We start from the raw sequence: 20,796 nt of genomic DNA, 5'->3' as shown, positions 1-20,796 counted from the left end.
ATTGGTTATGTAGAGATTAACACAAAAATGAAAAACTTCATACTAGCTTATATTACACAGGGGAAATATGAGTAAGGTGGTTTATTCTTACCCTTGCGATTAGTGGCCCAGCATGTTAAATATCCAAATAGACAGAAGCAACGAACATTGAACTCGAAACTATTAAGCTAACAAGCTAGCTGAAATCTCTTCATTTGTATGGTTGCTCCCCGCCTGTTATCTAGGTTTAGACGGTTATCCTACACACAGAATTGAAAAGGTGAATAGTCACTCTTGAGACAAGTCCAAACATTTAACTGCCGACGATGTACCGAACAATAATATAAAAAAAGAAATCCGTCCATTTTCATGATTATCTTCGCCGGAATAGCATGCTTTTACTTTGGAAAAACTTCCGGTTAAGGGTCCCACAGTTTAAACATGGCCCCGTTATTATTACAACACTAATTGAGAAGTGTACGTTTGATATAAAATCAAATATAAAACACAAAACACGAGTTTTTATCCTATGAAAAATTAAAATGTCCCGTCCCAAAAAAACTTAATCTACTCATTACCAGGCGGAACCTTGGAGCGAATACATATTTTTGGGGAGGAATTTAATCCAAGCACCACGTTGCTGTTATGCTGATGCAAGTTCAATGAGTAAACGAGCAGCTGCGTTGGGCTGACACGGTATGAGCACTAACAAATTGGTTTATTCTTATAAATCGCCATTATATTATTACTTTTTTTTTTTAAACAATCTAACAATTTAATTTACGCGTCATGAACTAATAAGGACGGGGATCTACAGTTATACATAATGGCGAACCAAATTCGCATATGGGAGTTTCCCTTTATCCAATAGTACACTGATTCTATTATTAAACAAATATTGGTCGGTTATTTTTCATGCATTGTAGTTGCCGTTCAGGTCATTAACTCTTAATTTTTGTGATAAGTGCGAAAATGACAGACTGTCAAGGAGATGCTGCGAGAAGTCCAATGGAGCTCTATGAGAAACTGACAGCGCAGGGTGACATAGTGAGGACTTTAAAATCGACTAAAGCTGAAAAGGTAGGCGGCAATAACCCAAATACAACACATAAAACCTTTGTCAATGAGTATGTATCTGTTGCATCATAATATTTAATGATACTGATAACATCGACAACACAGTTGGTGATTTCTCACCAAAATATAACAAGTAATACGCAGTGCACATACTGTGGTATGAAAAAGTGTCTGAACATTTTGGATTTTTCCTCACATTTCTGCAAAAAATCGCCATTAAATATGATCTGATCTTTGTCAAAATCGCACAGATGTAAAAAACTGTGTCTGCCTTTACTAAAACCACCCAAACATTAATAGGTTTTCATATTTTTAATGAGGATAGCATGCAAACAATGACAAAAGGGAGGAAAAATAAGTTGGTTAACCTCCTGCTTAAGGAGACTTACAATTTAAGTCAGGTGTGTGCCCATTCACTGATGAGTGGTTTAAAGCTGCCCTGCCCACTATAAAACACACACCTGGTAAGAATTATCTTGATAAGTATTGTCTGATGTGCATCATGACTCCGTCAGAACAGCTGTCTGCAGACCTGCGATCATGGATTGTTGATTTGTATAAAGCTGGGAAAGGGTACAAAATCATCTCTAAAAGTCTGGATATTCATCAATCGACAGTCGGAGAAGTTGTCTACAGTTGGAGAGTTTGGCACTGTTAGTTCTCTTCCAAGGAGTAGCCGTCCACCAAAGACGATGCCAAGAGTTCAGTGCAGAATACTCAGAGAGGTAAAAAAGAACCCTAGAGTATCTGCTAAAGACTTACAGAAATCACTGGCACAGTCCAATATCTCTGCGTGTTGGTGGTGTTCATGGGAGGACTCCACAGAGGAAGCTGTCAAAAAAAACATTGTTGCTCGTATAATGTTCGCAAAAAGGCACTTGTTTTGGCAAAATATTTTGTGGACTGAGAAACCAAAGTTGAATTGTTTGGGAGTAACACACAATGTCTTGTGTGGAGGAAAAATGGAGCAGCTCACCAACATCAACACCTCATTCCCGTGATGCGTGGTGTAGGGAGCATCATGAATTGGGGCTGTTTTGCTGCCTCAGAGCCTGGACAACTTGCAATCAATAATGGAAGAATGAATTCAAAAGTTTCGCAGGATGTTTTGAAGGAAAACCTGAGGTTGTCTGTCAGACAGTTGAATCTAAAAAGAGGATGGATGCTGCAACAAGACAATGATCCAAAACAAAGAAGTAAATCAACTTCAGAATGCTTTCAGAACAACAAAATACACGTTCTGGAATGGCCAAGTCAAAGTCCAGACTTGAACCCCATTGAAATGCCGTGGCATGACCTAAGGACAGCGATTCATGCCAGACACCCCAGCAATCTGACTAAACTACAGCAGTTTTGTAGAGAAGAATGGGCCAAGATTAGTCCTGATCGATGTGCCAGACTGATGTGCAGCTACAGCAAGCGTCTGGTAAGGGGTTGAAGTTATTGCTGCCAAAGCGGGGGCCATGAAATATATGTGATGGTTCACTTACTTATTTTTCCCCCTTGTGTTTGTATACTATCCATATTAAAATATGAAAACCTATCAATGTTTGGATGGTTTTAGTTAAAACAGACACTTTTTTTTTCATCTGAAAAATCATCAAATCAGATCACATTTGATGGTAATTTTATGCAGAAATGTGAGAAATTCTAAAAGGTTCAGATACTTTTCCATACCACTGTACATAAATAACAAAGCTTTTTTCCATTCATTTCATCATTAGTGTACATATTCGTTGTGTTTCTGCAGGCTGAAATTGATGGCGCGGTCCAGTTACTGCTCAAGTTGAAAGTGGATTACAAACGGGTTACGGGTCAAGACTACAAAGCAGGATGTCCGCCATCTGAAAATTCACTTACCTCTGAAAACGGCTTAGACGGCAACGATGATGGTGGTGATGAAGTTAACCCTTGGAATGTCTCCACAAATGACGCAAAGGGTGTTGATTATGACAAACTCATTGGTGAGATCAACCTTTTGAAGTTTTATGAGGCGAAGAAGCCATGACATAATAATGAAGTGTTACTGTATGTTACCAACGGTGGAAAACTCACAATGCTGTCGTCTTTCTTTTAGTACGCTTTGGTAGCAGTAAAATTGACCAAGCGTTGGTGGACAGAATAGAGAAAGTGACAGGACAGAAACCACATCACTTTCTTCGTCGAGGAATATTCTTCTCACACAGGTAAGCCAGTCAGGCATAATAACCACACAAGCTGAACTGGACTCTCTGGCAAGCCGGGCCACACATTTGACACCCCAAGACAAGAACAATAATCTTATGATGGAAATTAAAGGTGGAGGGTAAATCTGTTATGTCTCTTCTTCTGTCTTATACTGTATTTGCAGAGACATGCATCAAGTACTGGACACATATGAGAAGCACAAGCCCTTCTTCCTGTACACTGGCAGAGGTCCATCATCGCAGGCCATGCATGTAGGCCACCTCATCCCCTTCATCTTCACCAAGTGAGTTGAACAGCACATGCATTTCAGCGCCACTGAAAAGGGTTTGTAAGTACCTAGATTGCCACAAGATGGTGGCAAAGCGCAAGTGATACTTAAATAAAATTCCTAAACAAGATGCCACCAAGTGGCTTGAAAGAGATTGTTTTCGCTTTTTTGCCTGAGAATTGTGAATAGGCTAAATTGCAAATGTGCCCCATTCCAACCATATTCATCTAACGAAATCTGACAACAACATCAATGTTGCAGATGGTTGCAAGACGTTTTCGACATTCCCTTGGTGGTTCAACTGACAGATGATGAGAAGTACCTGTGGAAGGACCTGACACTAGAGCAGTGCCACCAGTTTGCTGTGGAGAACGCCAAGGATATAATCGCGTGCGGTTTTGACATCAACAAGACTTTCATCTTCTCCGACCTGGACTACATGGGGTCAGTAACGAGCGGCCGACAGCCATCATGCCTTGGCAAGTCCCAACTATGTGATTTACTTCACTGTTATTTATTTTTGTACCTGCAGTGCATCACCGCAGTTCTACAGGAATGTAGTGAAGATCCAAAAGCATGTGACTTTCAACCAAGTCAAAGGAATCTTTGGCTTTACAGACAGTGACTGTATCGGTAAGGGAGTTTGAAAAATATTAATAGAATTATTAACAGTAAATTACCGTAATTTCCCAAATATAAGGCGCAACCGTGTATAATGCGCACCCCAAATTTACTTGTAAAATCTAGGGAAAATTATTGTACCCGTTTATAATGCGCACCCTAATTTTAGCACCAATAAATAGAAGAATACAACAAAACAGAGCTCGTGTACAGATACAGAAATGTCATTTTACTGACTGGTGAAACACAGCACAAGCATAGCACATTGGTAGTCCAAAACATTACCATAAACTGACAATATTTACAGTAATAATTAAACATCCCGATCGATCGCGTCCGATCACGTCATTTTCAAAGTATCGGAATCGGCAAAAAAAAATCGGACATGCCTTTTTTAAATATATATATATATTTTTTTTTTTTTTACATCGTTTTCTCATTGTATTTAACGTAACAGACAAAATGTCTTACACTCATCCAGAGTAGTTTTGGCTTAAAGTAGGGCTATCAAATTTATTGCGTTAACGGCGGTAATTAATTTTTTAAAATTAATCACGTTAAATAATTAACGCATGCGTTGCACGACCTACTCACGCATTGTCGCGTTCAATCTATCATGGCGCCCATTTACCTATAGATAGCGCTAAAAGGCAGTGTATAAGGGGTAGAGAGAATTTCGACAGCCTTTGGAGCCATGTTTTATGTGGCTAAAGCCTTACAATCCCTCTCTCAACAATCTCACGAGTAATATCGTGGGAAGCAATGTGGGAAGAAAGGTAGTAGTTGAGCTTTTTCTTAACACCCTAATCTATTTCCCAACGCTGGGAAGATATATCAATTGGTGCCCCTACACACAGTCATGGTTGCACTTCCCATCATGCATTTGGGCAGAAGTTAATGGCTTTCATTTACTGAAAGCTCAACAAATACACTTGATGGCAATATTTAGTCACAATATAGAAAGTCACATTTATCCTTTAAGAATTACAAGTCTTTCTATCCGTGGATCCCTCTCACAGAATGTTAATAATGTAAATGCCATCTTGAGGATTTATTGTCATAATAAACAAATACAGTACTTATGTACTGTATGTAGAATGTTTATATTCGTCCGAGTTTTATTGATTTTTTTCTTGATGCATTGCCAAAATGTATATGATCAGAAAAAATTATCGGGAATGACTGGAATTGAATCGGGAGGGGAAAAAAAGCAATCGGATCGGGAAACATCGGGATCGGCAGATACTCAAACTTAAAACGATCGGGATCGGATCAGGAGCAAAAAACATGATCGGAACAACCTTAGTAATAATATGATTTGACAACTTCTCCAACTTACCAGAATCTAGGAGAAAACAAAACATGTGGCTTTTCTTTTAAAGGCTGCTGTATAACTTGCTCGTTTCATCATGATGAATATGTTTCTTTCATGGATTGATACGGTAAAATGAAAGTGAGAACGTAAGTCGGAAATCCGAGAGAGCTCATCGCTGTCGACACGACAGTAACAATTGGAACTATTGTTATTGTTTGAGTTTCCCGAGGGACAGATATAGTTGATAGACACAGGAAGTCTGTGTTGTTACGTTTGTTATGGTCCGGGTTGCGGAGCTGCAATAAAATTTGACTCAAATGAGTTCAAGAAACTAAATTCTGTGCTTTACGAAGAGTGAAAAAAGCAGAATTTAACAAAGACGAAATCATTCGGCCGATCAGACTGAAGTATTACTGAAACAAAATGGTGACGTCACGTACCGTAATGGTCGGCAACGGATCGCCGCATACGTTTCTTCAACATGATGTAAAAGATCCGAGATGGACATAAATGGAGTTAGTGACAATATTTGCCAGATGACCTTTAATGACATCTGTCATAAGCAATCAGTAATGCTCATGATAATGTCATGTCATAATTATGACGTCTGATGACAGTCTTATGACACTGCTTTCAAATAAAGTGTTACATATTAACCCAAATAAATCAACACATAAGCCACACTGGACTATAAGCCGCAGGATTCAAAATGAAGGAAAAAAGTAGCGGCTTATAGTCCGAGAATTACGGTAAATACTTTTGTCTCCATCCATGTACCCGTTTATAATGCGCACCATGATTTTGCAAGTTGATTTTGGGGGAAAAAAGTGCGTGTTATATTCGGGAAATTACGGTATTGATTTATATGTCTATCCTTAGTAGAGTTTCCATTTCATGTCTGTCTGTTGCTTCTCTATCCAGGAAAAATCAGCTTCCCAGCCATCCAAGCAGCTCCTTCCTTTAGTAACTCTTTTCCACACATCTTTGGAGACAAAAAAGACATTCAGTGTCTTATCCCGTGTGCCATAGACCAGGTCAGCCATGAGTTATAGTGAGTGTCTGTACCTAATGTGGCAGACAACACCAAGTATAAATGAGCTTCATGTGTGAAGTATTTAAAGCAACACTGGGTAACGTTTCAGTTTTGGTCGATTTTAGCAACGCCAGTGGACAAAAGGGGAAGTGTTTTGCCTTATGGAAGACTGGGTTTCCCTCAAGGACCAGTGCACACCCAAATTACTAATACAATGTCGTAAAATCATCAAAACAATCTCCCAGTTGACTGTAGATTGATTAAACAACATTTCTGTTTCCAGCGGCTGTGTGAAGGATGAATAGTAAGTAGTTAGGTAATGAATCCAGTTGTGGCTAAACAATAGCATATGATGGTTAGCAACCGTGTGGCTAACCCCTCACCGCGCGGTTGGGGAGGCGTCATGCCAGCGAATGAAAACTTGGCCTATGTTTATTCTGTACATCCTGATAGCCTCCCTTTGTTTCCTCCTCAGACAAAACTTTTTGTCTTTTTTTTTTTTGCTCTGCCATCTCTCAGAATTCACATGAAAGCGTTCGCATTGACTTCCATCTTTATAATGAATGCGGAAAGGGGGAAGTGACGTAAGCCATAAAACAGCAGATTTGTAGTTTTTTGTTTTTGTGTGTGTGGCAGGATTCCTTAAACCACCCTCCTCAAAGTTAATTAGTGCCGCTGAAAGCGATACAGACACACTCAAGATATAAAAGAGGTGTCATTCGACTAGTTGTATTACCACAAATGTTAGGGAAATTTTTTTATAAAGGTTGAAAAGTTACCTAGTGTTGAGTTAAGTATGAATATATACATTTCTTCGACCTCTGTTAATGGAGAAAACGTTTGACGGCACCCACAAGTGCAGCTAAGTTCATACTGTGGGTTTTAATGCACGAATCCCGATTTTTTTTCGTGTTTTTCCGACTCGAGTGAGGCATTAACTTGATGGTCTGAACGGAACAAGTCGCATAAAAGTGGACCACATCCGATCTGGGTCACTTTCATGTGTGGTTTAAATCCGATCCGGGCCACATTTTTCCAGAATGTGGCAGCGGTCTGAACTGTCAAGTCTCCCAAATCGGAATTCATGCAGCAATTAGGTCAGCAAAGAGCAAGAGCGGCACGCAAGACAATGTAGCTGTTCATTAGCCTTAGCGTCTAGAACTTACTACGGTTTGACCACAGTCATAATAAATACAATGAAGAAAAGGATAAGTCTGATAATGCTCGGATTCTTACTGTGCGCGCCAAATGCGCAATATGCGGGTCAGTTTCCTCAGCGCATGTCGGACTACGAATTAGTGCGCATGGGTAATACTTGAAGGGGCTCAATGGACAAAGGCAGTCTGGACGGGCATGCCAAAAAAACAGATATGACAAAAAAATCGGAATTGTGCATTAGGACCTGCTGTATGAACCTGCAGTATGAGCCTTATACTCGTGCACATAAACACTGATAAGACTCCAGCACAGGTTTATGTGATAATGGGTATTAACAATGTCATGTGGAATAGCAGACTATCAGGTATACTCACATTTGATTGGCTAATGTATTGATTGAATTATTAAAATGTCAGCCTCCAATAAGAGCTGTCACTTGTTGGAAATACTGGCTTTTATCTACTCGTTGGAAAAATTAAACTGTGTTTTTTCAATTTATTAAACAAGAATGTCTCTGCTAGTGTGCACATGAAAGAAGGTGTCTGTCCCTTTATAATGATTTAATTTCACCTCTGCAGGACCCCTACTTCCGAATGACGCGCGACGTGGCTCCGAGAATCGGCTATCCCAAGCCGGCCTTGTTGCACTCCACTTTCTTCCCCGCCCTACAGGGAGCGCAGACCAAGATGAGCGCCAGTGACGCCAATTCGTCGATCTTTCTCACCGACACAGCCAAACAGATCAAGAACAAAGTAAGGCTATAAAAAAGGTTGCGAATAATATAACTATTGATTGTCATTACTTACAGATCAACAAGTATGCATTTTCGGGAGGGAAAGACACGATTGAGGAACACCGAAAGTATGGCGGCAATGTAGACGTGGACGTCTCCTTCATGTATTTGACCTTCTTCCTGGAAGATGACCAGAAACTACAAAAAATAAGAGAGGTGAGATTAAACTGAAATCGTTAAACTCCAATCATTGTTGTTTTCTTCAACATCGACAAAAGTATTTCATCGACGAACAGTTTTTTTCATGACGATGACGAGCTTAGAATGTGTCTTCGGAGACTCAAACATAATGAGACGAATGTCAGTTGTAGTCTGAAGAGACGAAAATGCGCCATAGTTTCAGTCATATGTTCATGTGACATTTTCTTACTATACACTTCTTACTTTTCTACGTATAGTTAGTCAGCCTTCATCGTAGCAGTGCATGTCACTCCCGTGAAATGTCCTGAGCAACACACTGACCATCACCGGTGACTGGTGGTTAACTCATTTATTACCAGAATCGTATAAACAGTTATGTTCTTCAAGCCAGGCTGCGCTCCAGGCAACGATTACAATTTTTAATCGAGTTCATCTCGGCTTAAAAATTAATTAATCATAATTAATGGCAATTCAAACCATCTATAAAATATGCCATATTTTTTTGTAAATTATTGTTGGAATGATAAGATAAGACACAAGACGGATATATACATTCAACATACTGTACATAAGTACTGCATTTGTTTATTTTAACAATAAATCAACAAGATGGCATTAACATTCTGTTAATGCGATCCATGGGTAGAAGGACTTGTAGTTCTTAAAAGATAAATGTTAGTACAAGTTATAGAAATTTTATGTTAAAACCCCTCTTAATGTTTTCGTTTTAATAAGATTTGTTAAATTTTCAATCAAAAAATAAACTACCGGAAGTAGCTCGCCATTGTTGATGTCAATAATTACACAATGCTCATGGTCCATAAAATCAGTCGCACCAAAGCGCCAGCAGATGGAGACAAAAATCACAAGTAACAGGTGGACATGACATTGCTGTCATTTTAATCTGTTTGAGCGGGGCATGTGCGTTAATTGCGTCAAATATTTAAACGTGATTAATTTAAAAAATTAATTACCGCCCGTTAACGCGATAATTTTGACAGCCCTAATTTAGATTTAATAAACTAATAAAGATGTATTTCCTTGTCTTGGCAAGACAGAATATGCAATGTTGCTTTAGCCTTTAAATGTTTGTGCTGAGTTATCATCACACACTAAATGTAACTCATAGCTTAAGCATATCATTAGCACTAACTTAAGCGTAGCGAGCGCGCTCTTAAACGGTTGTCGTGTTGTTTCTGTTTTGTTGCCGTCGGCTAAAGCTTACAGTAGTGCTGCGCCGTGCTTCCAGTGCAACTAAATCCATTGGAAAAGCCTAAAAAAGTTGGCATTGTCCATGTAGACACGATACAGGTAGTCCCCGGGTTATGAACGAATTCCGTTCCTACGCTGGCGATGTAACCCCAATTTCCGCGTAAATCGGAATCAACACTTTAACTACCCCTAAATCTCAAAACAACTATACAAAAAGTCCAAAAGTGCTATAGAGTGAGCCCTCGTTTTCCGTGGTTAATGGGGACCAGAACCTGCTGCGATAAGTGGAAAAACCGCGAAGTAGCACCTCCCCACCCACAAAAAGATTTTTTAAAAAGATTTTTTGCGCGTGTTCAATTTATTTATTCAGATTTATCATTGGAATAAGATACATATAAGGCATGTTTTTCACCTTTTTCCCCAAAGTATAATTAAAAAAAAAACTAGGGCTGTCAAACGATTAAAATTTTTAATCGAGTTAATTACAGCTTAAAAATTAATTAATCGTAATTAATCACAATTCAAACCATCTATAAAATATGCCATATTTTTCTCTAAATTATTGTTGGAATGGAAAGATAATACACAAGACGATTATATACATTCAATATACTGTACATAAGTACTGTAGTTGTTTATTATAACAATAAATCAACAAGATGGCATTAACATTAACATTCTCTTAAAGCGATCCATGAATAGAAAGACTTGTAGTTCTTAAAAGATAAATGTTAGTACAAGTTATAGAATTTTTATATTAAAACCCCCCTCTTAATGTTTTCGTTTTAATAAAACTTGTAAAATTTTCAATCAAAAAATAAACTAGCTCGCCATTGTTGATGTCAGTAATTACACAATGCTTAAACCCATAAAATCAGTCGCACCCAAGCGCCAGCAGAGGGCGACAAAACTCCAAAAAACACAAGTAACAAGTGGCCAATGGCACTGTGCTGTCATTTTAATCTGTTTGTGCGGGGCATGTGCGTTAATTGCGTTAAATATTTTAACGTCGTTGATTTAAAAAATTAATTACCACCCGTTAACACTATAATTTTGACAGCCCTAAAAAAAACTTATTGGTTTTTAAGCACTTTTAATAATTATGATACGTTTTAAACTTGTTACTGTCCCACAGAATTATTTTTAAACAAAAAAAGTAGACGCCCAATCCATTAAAAGAAAAGTTTTAAAAATAATAATAATAAATTTTAAAAAATTTAAATGCTTGTCTTTATTAAATGCTTCATTGAGAGTCCACTCCAGGTGCTCACTCACACACAATGAGTTGCCAAAGCAACTGTTTAACAAGTTAAACGATGATTGACGCTTGCGGCGCTCTCTGGCAAGATCGAAGCTTAAGCGTCTGTCTATCATCGTTTACTTTAATAAGCAAGTCCAGTTCATTTTTTATCAAACAAAGAGCAGGGAGAGGGAGGGAGGGAGAATGAGACTACGCAATCGGCTCAGGACAGCTCATCTGTATTTATTTATTGTTAAATGGAAAAAAAAAAAATCTGCGATGGACTGAGGGCGCGAAGTTTGAAGCGTGAAGTAGCGAGGGATCACTGTAATTTGTTTAATGATGGACGATACACTATCCTCTGGTGGCCACGTTGGGTCTGGCTGGACTGTCGCCTTGTATGACGGAAGAGTAGACTCAGATATCTGACATGGATAAAGGATAGCTGCGCTCTGGTTTGGCCCACATTAGGCTGTAAGTTGTTTCAGCTAATATATGTTCGCGTATGCATTTGAAATTAAATTTAGAGCTACTTTTTTGCCGAGTTATGTGTGAGGTGTTTGTTATTAGAATTGTAGATACGTTAGCATACTTAGCATTTAAGATAGCTTACTTTTATTAGGCTAATTTAATATAGTAAATTTACATGTTGATCAGACAAGATGGATGTTTGAACACCAATTTTTTGTGTCAAGTGTTGTATTGTTAAAATGTGTGTCATTTTGAACATAAATGTACAACTGTGCATACAGTATGTGTGTTAGAGCTTTACAAATTGTCAAAAGTGAAAGAAGTCAAAAGCTTCAAAAAGACTTGCCTTGTTTTTTGTTTGTAAAGCTGAACAACTTCACGTTTAGTTAGGACAGAACATGTCATATTAGCAGTGCTTAATTTGTAAATCATAAGGTGCCGGAACGCAAAGTATATATGACAGCGCAGGCATGATGAGACTGGCACAGGTCCCGGAACATACGCAGAAAATGGTGCTGAAAACCACACGCAAATGGCCACTTGCCATACTGCCATACAAAAAAAAAAAACGAGCCTCAATTTCAGATACTATTCATGATATATGTAATGACAACAATTCACAATTATTAAGGCTATACTCTGCACAGCACGGGCAATTGCCCACATAACAATAGGTGGGACTTACAGTACACTTGGCTTGTCTGGCTGTCCGTGAACCTGGCTAACTGCTGCGGCGCTAGCCTCCTGCTGCACCCGGTCCTGCCCGTTAGCTTGATCGCTGCAGCTGCCCTCATTGCAGGTTGTTGCTTTTCTGACACGTTTTGAACCATCTTCCTTCTTTTTGAAAAAAGAAAGTAAATGCAAATACTGTTTCCAAAGTTGTTGTTTTTTATGTCAGGGGTGTGATTTGTTGGTCCAGCTTTTCAGTGCATCAACAAATCTCTGATTCTTTCAAATGACATTAAATTTTTATAAATAACATGCAATTCTTGGGATTTGTTCGGTAATGAATTTATGCATATTAATATTTTATTTTATACATTAAAAAAAAAAAGTTTTTATATTTCTATACACAAAACGTGCCGGATCTGCACAAATAAGTCCCGGAACACAGGGAGGCCAAAATCAAGAAGTGCCGGATGTTGTTCCGGCAGGATCCGGCACAAAAATAACCCCTGCATATTAGTAAAGTGACTAAAACCTATGAATTTTTACAGACAGAAACATTTTTCGCATTCGTTGACAAAATCTAGACAAAAACTTACACATTTTGAAATGACTTAAATATGACTAAGACTAATAAGTAGGGTTGTTCTGATCATGTTTTTTTGCACCCGATCCGATCCCGATTGTTTTAGTTTGAGTATCTGCCGATCCCGATATTTCCCGATCCGATTGCTTTTTTTTTTTGCTCCCGATTCACTTCCAATCATTCCCGATAATTTTTCCCGATCATATACATTTTGGCAATGCATTAAGAAAAAAATGAAGAAAACTCGGGCGAATATATACATTCAACATACAGTACATAAGTACTGTATTTGTTTATTATGACAATAAATCCTCAAGATGGCATTTACATTATTAACATTCTTTCTGTGAGAGGGATCCACGGATAGAAAGACTTGTAATTCTTAAAGGATAAATATGAGTTTGTATATTGTGACTAAATATTGCTATCTAGTGTATTTGTTGAGCTTTCAGTAAATGATACTGTAGCCATTTAACTGTTGTGCCCAAATGCATGATGGGAAGTGCACCCTTGACTGTGCGTAGTGGTACCAATTGATATACAGTGGGGAGAACAAGTATTTGATACACAATCAATGGGAAAACCCATTGGCAGTGTATCAAATACTAAGTATTTCATCCAAAATGAAAATTTAAAAGGGCTGCCCAGTCAACACTGACTCCAATGTCTGTGTTGTTTTTTATGGATTTACCTCTCATGTTGTGTTTAGGACTACTCAAGCGGCGCACTCTTGACCGGAGAACTGAAGAAGATCTTGATCGAAACCCTGCAGCCAATCATAGCTGAGCATCAGGAGCGACGCAAGCAAATTACGGACGAGGCAGTCAAGCAGTTCATGACACCCCGGCGTTTGAATTTTAACCACTAACTCGCTTAATGAAAGAACAAAAATATATATATCTTGATCAAAACTCATGTCATTATTCCGGGGAAGGAAGGGTTTCTATTGGGACTTGGGAAGATATTGTCAATGACTCTATGGAAGACATGTCTGCACTGTATCTTCATGTTTGATAATTGACTGCTATTGACACTGATAGGTGTCCAATACAATTGAACTAGGAGGTCTGGAACTATCGCTGTCACTTATACAGTGTATCACAAAAGTGAGTACACCCCTCGCATTCCTGCAGATATTTGCGTATGTCTTTTCACGGGACAACACTGACAAAATGACACTTTGACACAATGAAAAGTAGTCTGTTTGCAGCTTATATAATAGAGTTAATTTATTTTCCCCTCAAAATATAGCCATTAATATCTAAACCCCTGGCAACAAAAGTGAGTACACCCCTATGAAAAAACGAACATCCCTAAATGTCCAAATGGAGAACTGCTTGTCATTTTGAAAATGGGAAAAGGGAAAATGACAAGCAGTACTCAATTTGGACATTTAAGGATGTACGTAGTTCCCATGCGGTGTACTCACTTTTGTTGCCAGGGGTTTAGATATTAATGGCTATATTTTGAGGGGAAAATAAATTAACTCTATTACCGTATTGGCCCGAATATAAGACGGCCCTGATTATAAGACGACCCCCTCTTTTTCAAGACTCAAGTTTGAAAAAAGACTTTTTAAACACCAAATTAATTTCTATACAGAAAATAATTACAGTGCATCCAAAACAATTGATTATAACAATATTTTTGAGAGAAAAAGCATGTTATTTTGCCACATTCAAATCTTAATATCTGAACATTTAAATACGTAAACTAAAGTCCAATCACATTCGTAAATGAATGGCTTCTCGTTTTTTAAATGTAAATAAACCAATCTATTATGATAAAACAACAAAATTGCAATAACTGCATTAACCATCAAAGTGAAGTCTGTCATGACCGAACATCGCTTCAATGATATCTGGCGCCATCTAGCGACGTGAAGGAGTATAATGTCTTGACCTCGAATATAAGACGACCCCTCTTTTTCAGTACAGTGGTACCTCTACATACGATCACTTCGACACACGATCTTTTCGACATCCGACGTAAAATTTGAGCCGCCATTTGTTTCTACATCCGACGAGTTGCTCGAAATACGACGACATGACAGCACTGCAAACGAACGCACGGTGGATTTTCTTGTGTGAGAAATCAACACAGTTTTCAAAAAAAGTTGATACAGTTGGAGAAACAAGGAAAAAAGTGATGCTTACCTTTGAAATGAAGATGCAAGTTATAGAAAAATATGAGCTTGGGGTGCGCGTCCCTGAACTGGCTCAACAATACAGCTCCATGGTCCTCTTCCGACCACCGTTCGCCACTATTTATAAGTTAAGGTGACAATTATTATTGTGGTAACATTGCCAAGGAAATCGCCAGCTTCGTCACGTTTTTATCATTTATTTAAGAACTTATCCAACACAAAACGCCCATTGTCTTAAGCAGTTGACCGCTCTCAAGAAAACGAAAGTATTATCTCTACCGCACCGACCTATCTCACTGAGACGTCACCTTCGCGGTGCGTTCAGGGACAGTAAAAAGTGTCCGCCATATTAGAATCCAATTCGTGACATTATTTACAGGAATAATTATTAATTATTATTCTTATTATTATATTATTCTGAATTATTTATTTATAACTTATTTGTTTTTCTATGTTTAATTGCCATTTGTAACAGTGCCAGCAGTATTTATTAAGAATTTAGTGTATGTTTTTAGGCTTTGGAACAAATTAATGGAATTATAATGTATTCCTATGGGAAAATCCTGCTCGACATACGACCATTTCGACTTACAAACAAGGTCCTGGAACGAATTAAATTCGTATGTAGAGGTACCACTGTATTATATTCGGGCCAATACTGTATATAAGCTGCACACAATCTACTCATAACTACTACTACTTTCATTGTGTCAAAGTGTCATTTTGTCAGTGTTGTCCCATGTAAAGATATACTTAAATATCTACAGAAATGCGAGGGGTGTACTCACTTTTGTGAGACACTGTAGTTAATTTAAAACTTAGGTCATTATAAAGTGAAACTTGAACTGACCTCTCACTCTGTTATGTACATTTTTATGGTACATTATTGTCATAAAATATGTTAAAAGTTCTGTTAACAGTCATACACTACTTACTACATCAAAAGCTGTTGAGTGACATTTCAGAATGAAACAAATGTTCACGTATAATGTTTCAGTGCAGTTTAGGTTCATTTGGAAATTTCACCCAAAAGTAAATATCACTTAGCTTTTTATGTGTAGTGTATATCAATATCAATGGCTTTCGGGTGCTGAATCATGTTATCAAAAAAAGATGACATTCAATTCGGTGGTATGTTTTTGTGGCAGTGTTGGTTTATTTTTTAACTTTAATCGTTGCACAACACTCAAAAGAAAAAAAAACTATGCCACATCCACAAATGCCAGGGTTGACAATTAACGACACAACAACCGCGGTCACGTATGTTTTAACTAGCAAAACTAGTAAATGATTAGAGTAAACATGGCAGAATTCCATTTGGCAAATTCTTCTTTTACACAAGTTATGCTTTTCTAGGGCACTTGCATTCATGGAGAGTAGTTTGACCCTCTGGTAAGGCTCAGGATTAAGAAATGTCTGACAATATGGTCAACTGAAGAACATGCTGTACTACAAATAAATTGAAATAATAAAAATGTACAACTGATACGCGCAGTTGCATATTTTGCATGTGAATTTTAATGAATAAATTATTTTTATCATTAGTTATGATGTCACAGCAAATGAGTTGTATTCCTTCTTTACCTTTAATGCCCGATTCCTAAACAAGTTTTTCTGACTTTGTCATAAAACCACAACCCTTCCATGATATTTTTTTCATTACCGTAATTTTCGGACTATAAGCTGCTACTTTTTTCCCTCATTATGAATTTTGCGGTTTATAGTCCAGTGCGGCTTATTTGTTGATTTATTTGGGTTAGTAGTAGAGGCGTGCGAAATTTCCGATTCTTAGATTATTCGCGATTCGGCCGTGGAAGATTCGAGAACGATTCACAAATATCCAAATTCTGATTATTGAATTATACCAGGTAAAGCGGAAGTAAAACACAGCGCGGTCTTTGGGACACAATGAGGAACGGACCGAGAGTAAATATCATGTTCAACTCATGCCGCTAGATAAAAAAAAAAACAATCATACCTGACTGCGGCTAACAGCCGCTACAAACAACGCCCAGTTGCTAGTTGCTACAAACATACGGCTACAGTAGATATATATGATGCAAATGACAGACAACGTCGATGTTAGAACATATATTATTGAACAGAGATGCGAAATGACAGACTTTCCGGCATAAGTAAACAGCCGCCATTTTAAAGCAGTACACCTCTCTAGAAGGCTCTGTTGTAGCGAACCTATTTAACTTTTTATCTAAAATACTCCTAAATCGGCAGAATCTTGTCTTGAATCTATCTTTAAATGATGAAATAGTTTTTAAACTTTGTCAAAAGTAGACAGAAGGGAAAATGTGGAATAACGGGAGCAATTTTAACAACTGTAACAGTTGATTCACAACATTAAAGGGTATGACAACACCTGGGGAAATGCTAATATTCCATCATTTATCCATCAACGCATGCCTTTTGAATTCATATCATGCCACTTAGTGTAATTACACACATCGCAACACCAAGAAAACGATAGAAATTAGGTCGATTGTCAAGCTAAAAGGACCCGCCCCCGAGATGCCGGAAATCTAGCATATTGTGTGCGTGACGTCACTATAGGGAAACAACCGGCTCAGTGCTTAGTATTGAATGGCGGCGATGATGGCGGACAATTTTGTTTCTATTTGCAGCGACGAATCCGACGTAACGAACTTTCTTCTAATGGTGACGAGGAGAGTTATGAACCTTTCTTTGGTGTTTTGGGTTATCAATTTGAGCCCAAACGAAAGCCAATGCAGCCTAATGAAAGGATCATTGAGGGGAGCAATCACACTGATGAAACACCGGCGGCAACAGAATCACCGAATGGTTTGTTTTGCATTTCTTTTTGTGAAGCTGATACACCGTGACCGCAAAATAAAGTAATGTATAGAATAATTATCATTTAATATGCTATCATCGGTTTTGCTCTGCCAACCGACACAAATATGAATAGGATTAGAGGATTTGTTCTATATATTTTACGAGCGATAATTTATACATGTGTCCAGTCCTATATCCAATGCGTGATATGTTTTTTATTATAAAAGATACTCACTCTGGCCATTTCCCTCCTTTGCGTTGCCTGGGGTGGTGAGGTGGTCTCATCAGAGCCAGTCATCGTCCTCTTTCACCGGGCACCGCATCTGCTTTCAGCAGCAATTTCTTAGCAAAACCTGATTTCATTTGCCCATAGTTCGTATAGCTTTCAGGTTTAAAATGCGCACCACACAAAACCGTGCCGGAGGCTGGGTCTGCAAAATTAGCCCTCTTAGCACTGACGAACTTTAATCATTGTCTGCGTAGTCCAGCTCTTTTTTTCGCGTTTGGGAACTCATGGGTACTACATTGCGACAAATGGCTATTTGTAAACCACATAGCATGACAGGTTTGACCCATTTTAGCGATTTTTTGATAAAACACGAACGCAACTCTCTCGTCGATAAACAACGATCGCACCTGCCTCGACCTTTTGTTTCCTTGTTATGACGTCTCCGCCCCATTCGGCTGTTTCCGGAACACTTTCGGAAATGTTCGTCATTTTCGATCTATTTTCGATAATTGCTCATTAATGTGATTGATTTTTTTTGTTAACTTTATCAATATTTGTTATCTTGGCACATAACGGTTCTATTGATGTCTCACACCCGCTTTGCGTTTTCATACCCTTTGAATTAATTGAATGTAGTTTAAAGCTGCTGATACAAAATAGGGACTGGAGTTTTTTATTTACTGTTATTTTTGTATATTTGTTTACTGTTATATGTTAACTTGATACTGAAATAGTAGTTTGGTTTAGCCTGAGAGGATTTTTGAACAATTTTGGAACTAATGTACAAAACATTTAAAAAAAAAAAAAAAAAAAAAAAAAGGGATGGGGGTGCATCAATATTCGTTTTATAATCGAATCGGAGCCTCTGAATCGTAATCGAATCGTTAGGTGCCCAACGATTCCCAGCTCTAGTTAATAGGTAGCATTTTATTTGACAGCAGCGTCATAAGACTGCCATAAGACCAGCTTAATTATGACACAGTCATGGGCATTAATGAATGCTTATGATAGATGTAATTCAGTGTCATCCGGCAATTTATGTCACTAACTCCAAATATGTTTAACTGGGACCTTTTACATCCATTCAAAAGTGAGATAATTTGCCGGATGACACAAAATGACATCTGTCATAAGCATTCATTAATGCTCATGGCAGTGTCATGTCAAATTTATGACTGTCTTATGACAGTCTTATGGCATTACTGTCAAATAAAGTGTTACCAAATACCATAACTAGCAATTAATGAAACAACTGGAACAGTAACTGAAGAAATAATTAGCACAGAGCATGAATTTTGATTGTTATTTACAACTTTAGCACTGCAGTGCATGCTAGGAGGCATGTAGGATGACAACAGTGTTCACAGCAGTTTTAATTTTATTAAAACGAAAACATTAAGAGGGGTTTTTATATAAAATTTCTGTAACTTGTACTAACATTTATCTTTTAAGAACTACAAGTCTTTCTATCCATGGATCGCTTTAAGAGAATGTTAATAATGTTAATGCCATCTTGTTGATTTATGGGGAATCTTCTGAGCAATGCATGATTTTAAACCATTGCACCGTAGTACTTTACTGACAGTAGCCTTTGACACTGTGCATCCAGCTCTCTTCAGGTCATTCATTCACCAGATCCTACCGAGGCTGAGCCCTCATTTTTCTCATTATAAGTGATGCCCCACGAGGTGAGATTTTACATGAAGCCCCAGTCCGAGGTAGATTATCAGTCATTTTTAGCCTTTTCCATTTTCTAACAATTGCTACAACTGTTGATTTTTTCTCACCAAGCTGCTTTCCAATTGTCCCATAGCCTTTTCTAGCTTTGTGGAGTTCAACAATTTTTCTCTGGTGTCTTTCGAAAGCTCACTGGACTTTTTTTTTTTTTTTTTTTTTTTTTTTTTAAACTAGACTGACAAGTCTTTGAGTGTCATAATTATAGCTGATTCTCAGGGGTAGAAATACTTGAGCCCCAGTAAATTACGAATAAATTATTTTTAAAAATCATACAATGTGTTTTCTGGATTTTTTAAATTTTTAAAAATTTTTTAAAGATTTTGTCTCTATGAGTGGAAATATGTCTACAATTGAAATGTCAGACCTCTACCTATTTTCTAAGTGAGTGAACTTGCAAAATCACAAGGGGTGCAAATACCTCTGCTCCCCACCGTATATATTTTGCAAATGTTCAACTCTTTTTTTTCTTGATCATGAAATTGCACATTTGTGATTCTTCTATTTGAAAATTTTGTTTGTGCTCTTGCCATTTTTTTAAAACTCAAAATTATGACTGTTTTTAAGTCACTTTCATTCCTGCAATTTATTTTTTCTGTTATAATTCAGGCTATTCTTCCAATCCTTTTTACAGTATTTTCTACTTCACCTAAATACAATTGTGATTTTTCTTATGACTAATACGTTGACTTTTTTCACTAAATTTGGCTCTATTCTTTTACTATATTTCAAATTGAACTCCCATTCAAAGTTACAGCTAGAATGACTTGAGTCAAAGTGCAAGCTGGAGAAACTGTGCCAAAATCTGGTGACCTTTAAATATTTAGTCTAACGCCGTCCCAGTGAACCATTTCCACATAAGAAAACATGAAAAACTTACACGAGAACGAGCTGTTCACTCACCGGACACTTCATTAGGTACACGGGCAGCTTGAAGTTGTATTCTTCATCACAACAGATAGCTCTGTCCAAAATAAAACAAAAAAAGATCATTGTTCCAGTCAATTTTATTGTCTGTGGATAATCATACTCACACAGCTCCCTACTCAGCGGGAAGAAAACAAAGTTCATATGAGGATGTCAAAACAATAATTTTCCATTTTTGGACCGTGATGTCCACAATGGTGATGAC

At 37.7% G+C, this 20,796-nt stretch overlaps 2 protein-coding genes and 1 long non-coding RNA gene across 5 annotated transcripts in view; 1 reads left to right on the top strand and 2 right to left on the bottom strand.

Annotated features, from left to right (window-relative positions):
- The window catches only part of wdr25 (WD repeat domain 25), a 76,561-nt gene extending 75,356 nt beyond the window's left edge, over positions 1-1,205 (bottom strand). For all 3 annotated transcript variants that reach the window (XM_057860432.1, XM_057860433.1, XM_057860434.1), the window contains exon 1: positions 92-1,205. The gene's annotated coding sequence lies outside the window, so the exon portion shown is untranslated. The remainder of the gene's footprint in view (positions 1-91) is intronic.
- On the top strand, positions 596-13,981 carry LOC130931536 (tryptophan--tRNA ligase, cytoplasmic). The gene is made up of 11 exons (XM_057860431.1): positions 596-675; positions 945-1,059; positions 2,807-3,020; positions 3,134-3,242; positions 3,407-3,526; positions 3,773-3,955; positions 4,044-4,144; positions 6,369-6,481; positions 8,217-8,390; positions 8,447-8,587; positions 13,457-13,981. Exons 2-11 carry the CDS (start codon positions 952-954, stop codon positions 13,613-13,615), a joined length of 1,422 nt encoding a protein of 473 aa, XP_057716414.1. The 5' UTR covers positions 596-675; positions 945-951; the 3' UTR covers positions 13,616-13,981.
- On the bottom strand, positions 12,187-20,796 carry LOC130931539 (uncharacterized). Its single transcript, XR_009067241.1, has 3 exons — positions 20,699-20,796; positions 20,568-20,628; positions 12,187-12,332 (listed from the first exon to the last, which is right to left on the bottom strand). It is a non-coding gene; the product is annotated as an uncharacterized LOC130931539 (long non-coding RNA).

Source organism: Corythoichthys intestinalis, chromosome 15 (genome assembly GCF_030265065.1).
Source record: "Corythoichthys intestinalis isolate RoL2023-P3 chromosome 15, ASM3026506v1, whole genome shotgun sequence".
NCBI classification, from domain to species: domain Eukaryota; kingdom Metazoa; phylum Chordata; class Actinopteri; order Syngnathiformes; family Syngnathidae; genus Corythoichthys; species Corythoichthys intestinalis.
This window is presented reverse-complemented; position numbering and strand designations above follow the sequence as displayed.

What these genes read in the sequence shown, in the direction of transcription:
- LOC130931536 (XM_057860431.1), top strand. Translation starts at nt 952, where the DNA reads ATGACAGACTGTCAAGGAGATGCTGCGAGAAGTCCAATGGAGCTCTAT. An exon ending in TGATTATGACAAACTCATTG is followed by an intron (nt 3,021 to 3,133) that starts GTGAGATCAACC and finishes TCTTTCTTTTAG; the next exon opens with TACGCTTTGGTAGCAGTAAA. An exon ending in TCCGACCTGGACTACATGGG is followed by an intron (nt 3,956 to 4,043) that starts GTCAGTAACGAG and finishes TTGTACCTGCAG; the next exon opens with TGCATCACCGCAGTTCTACA.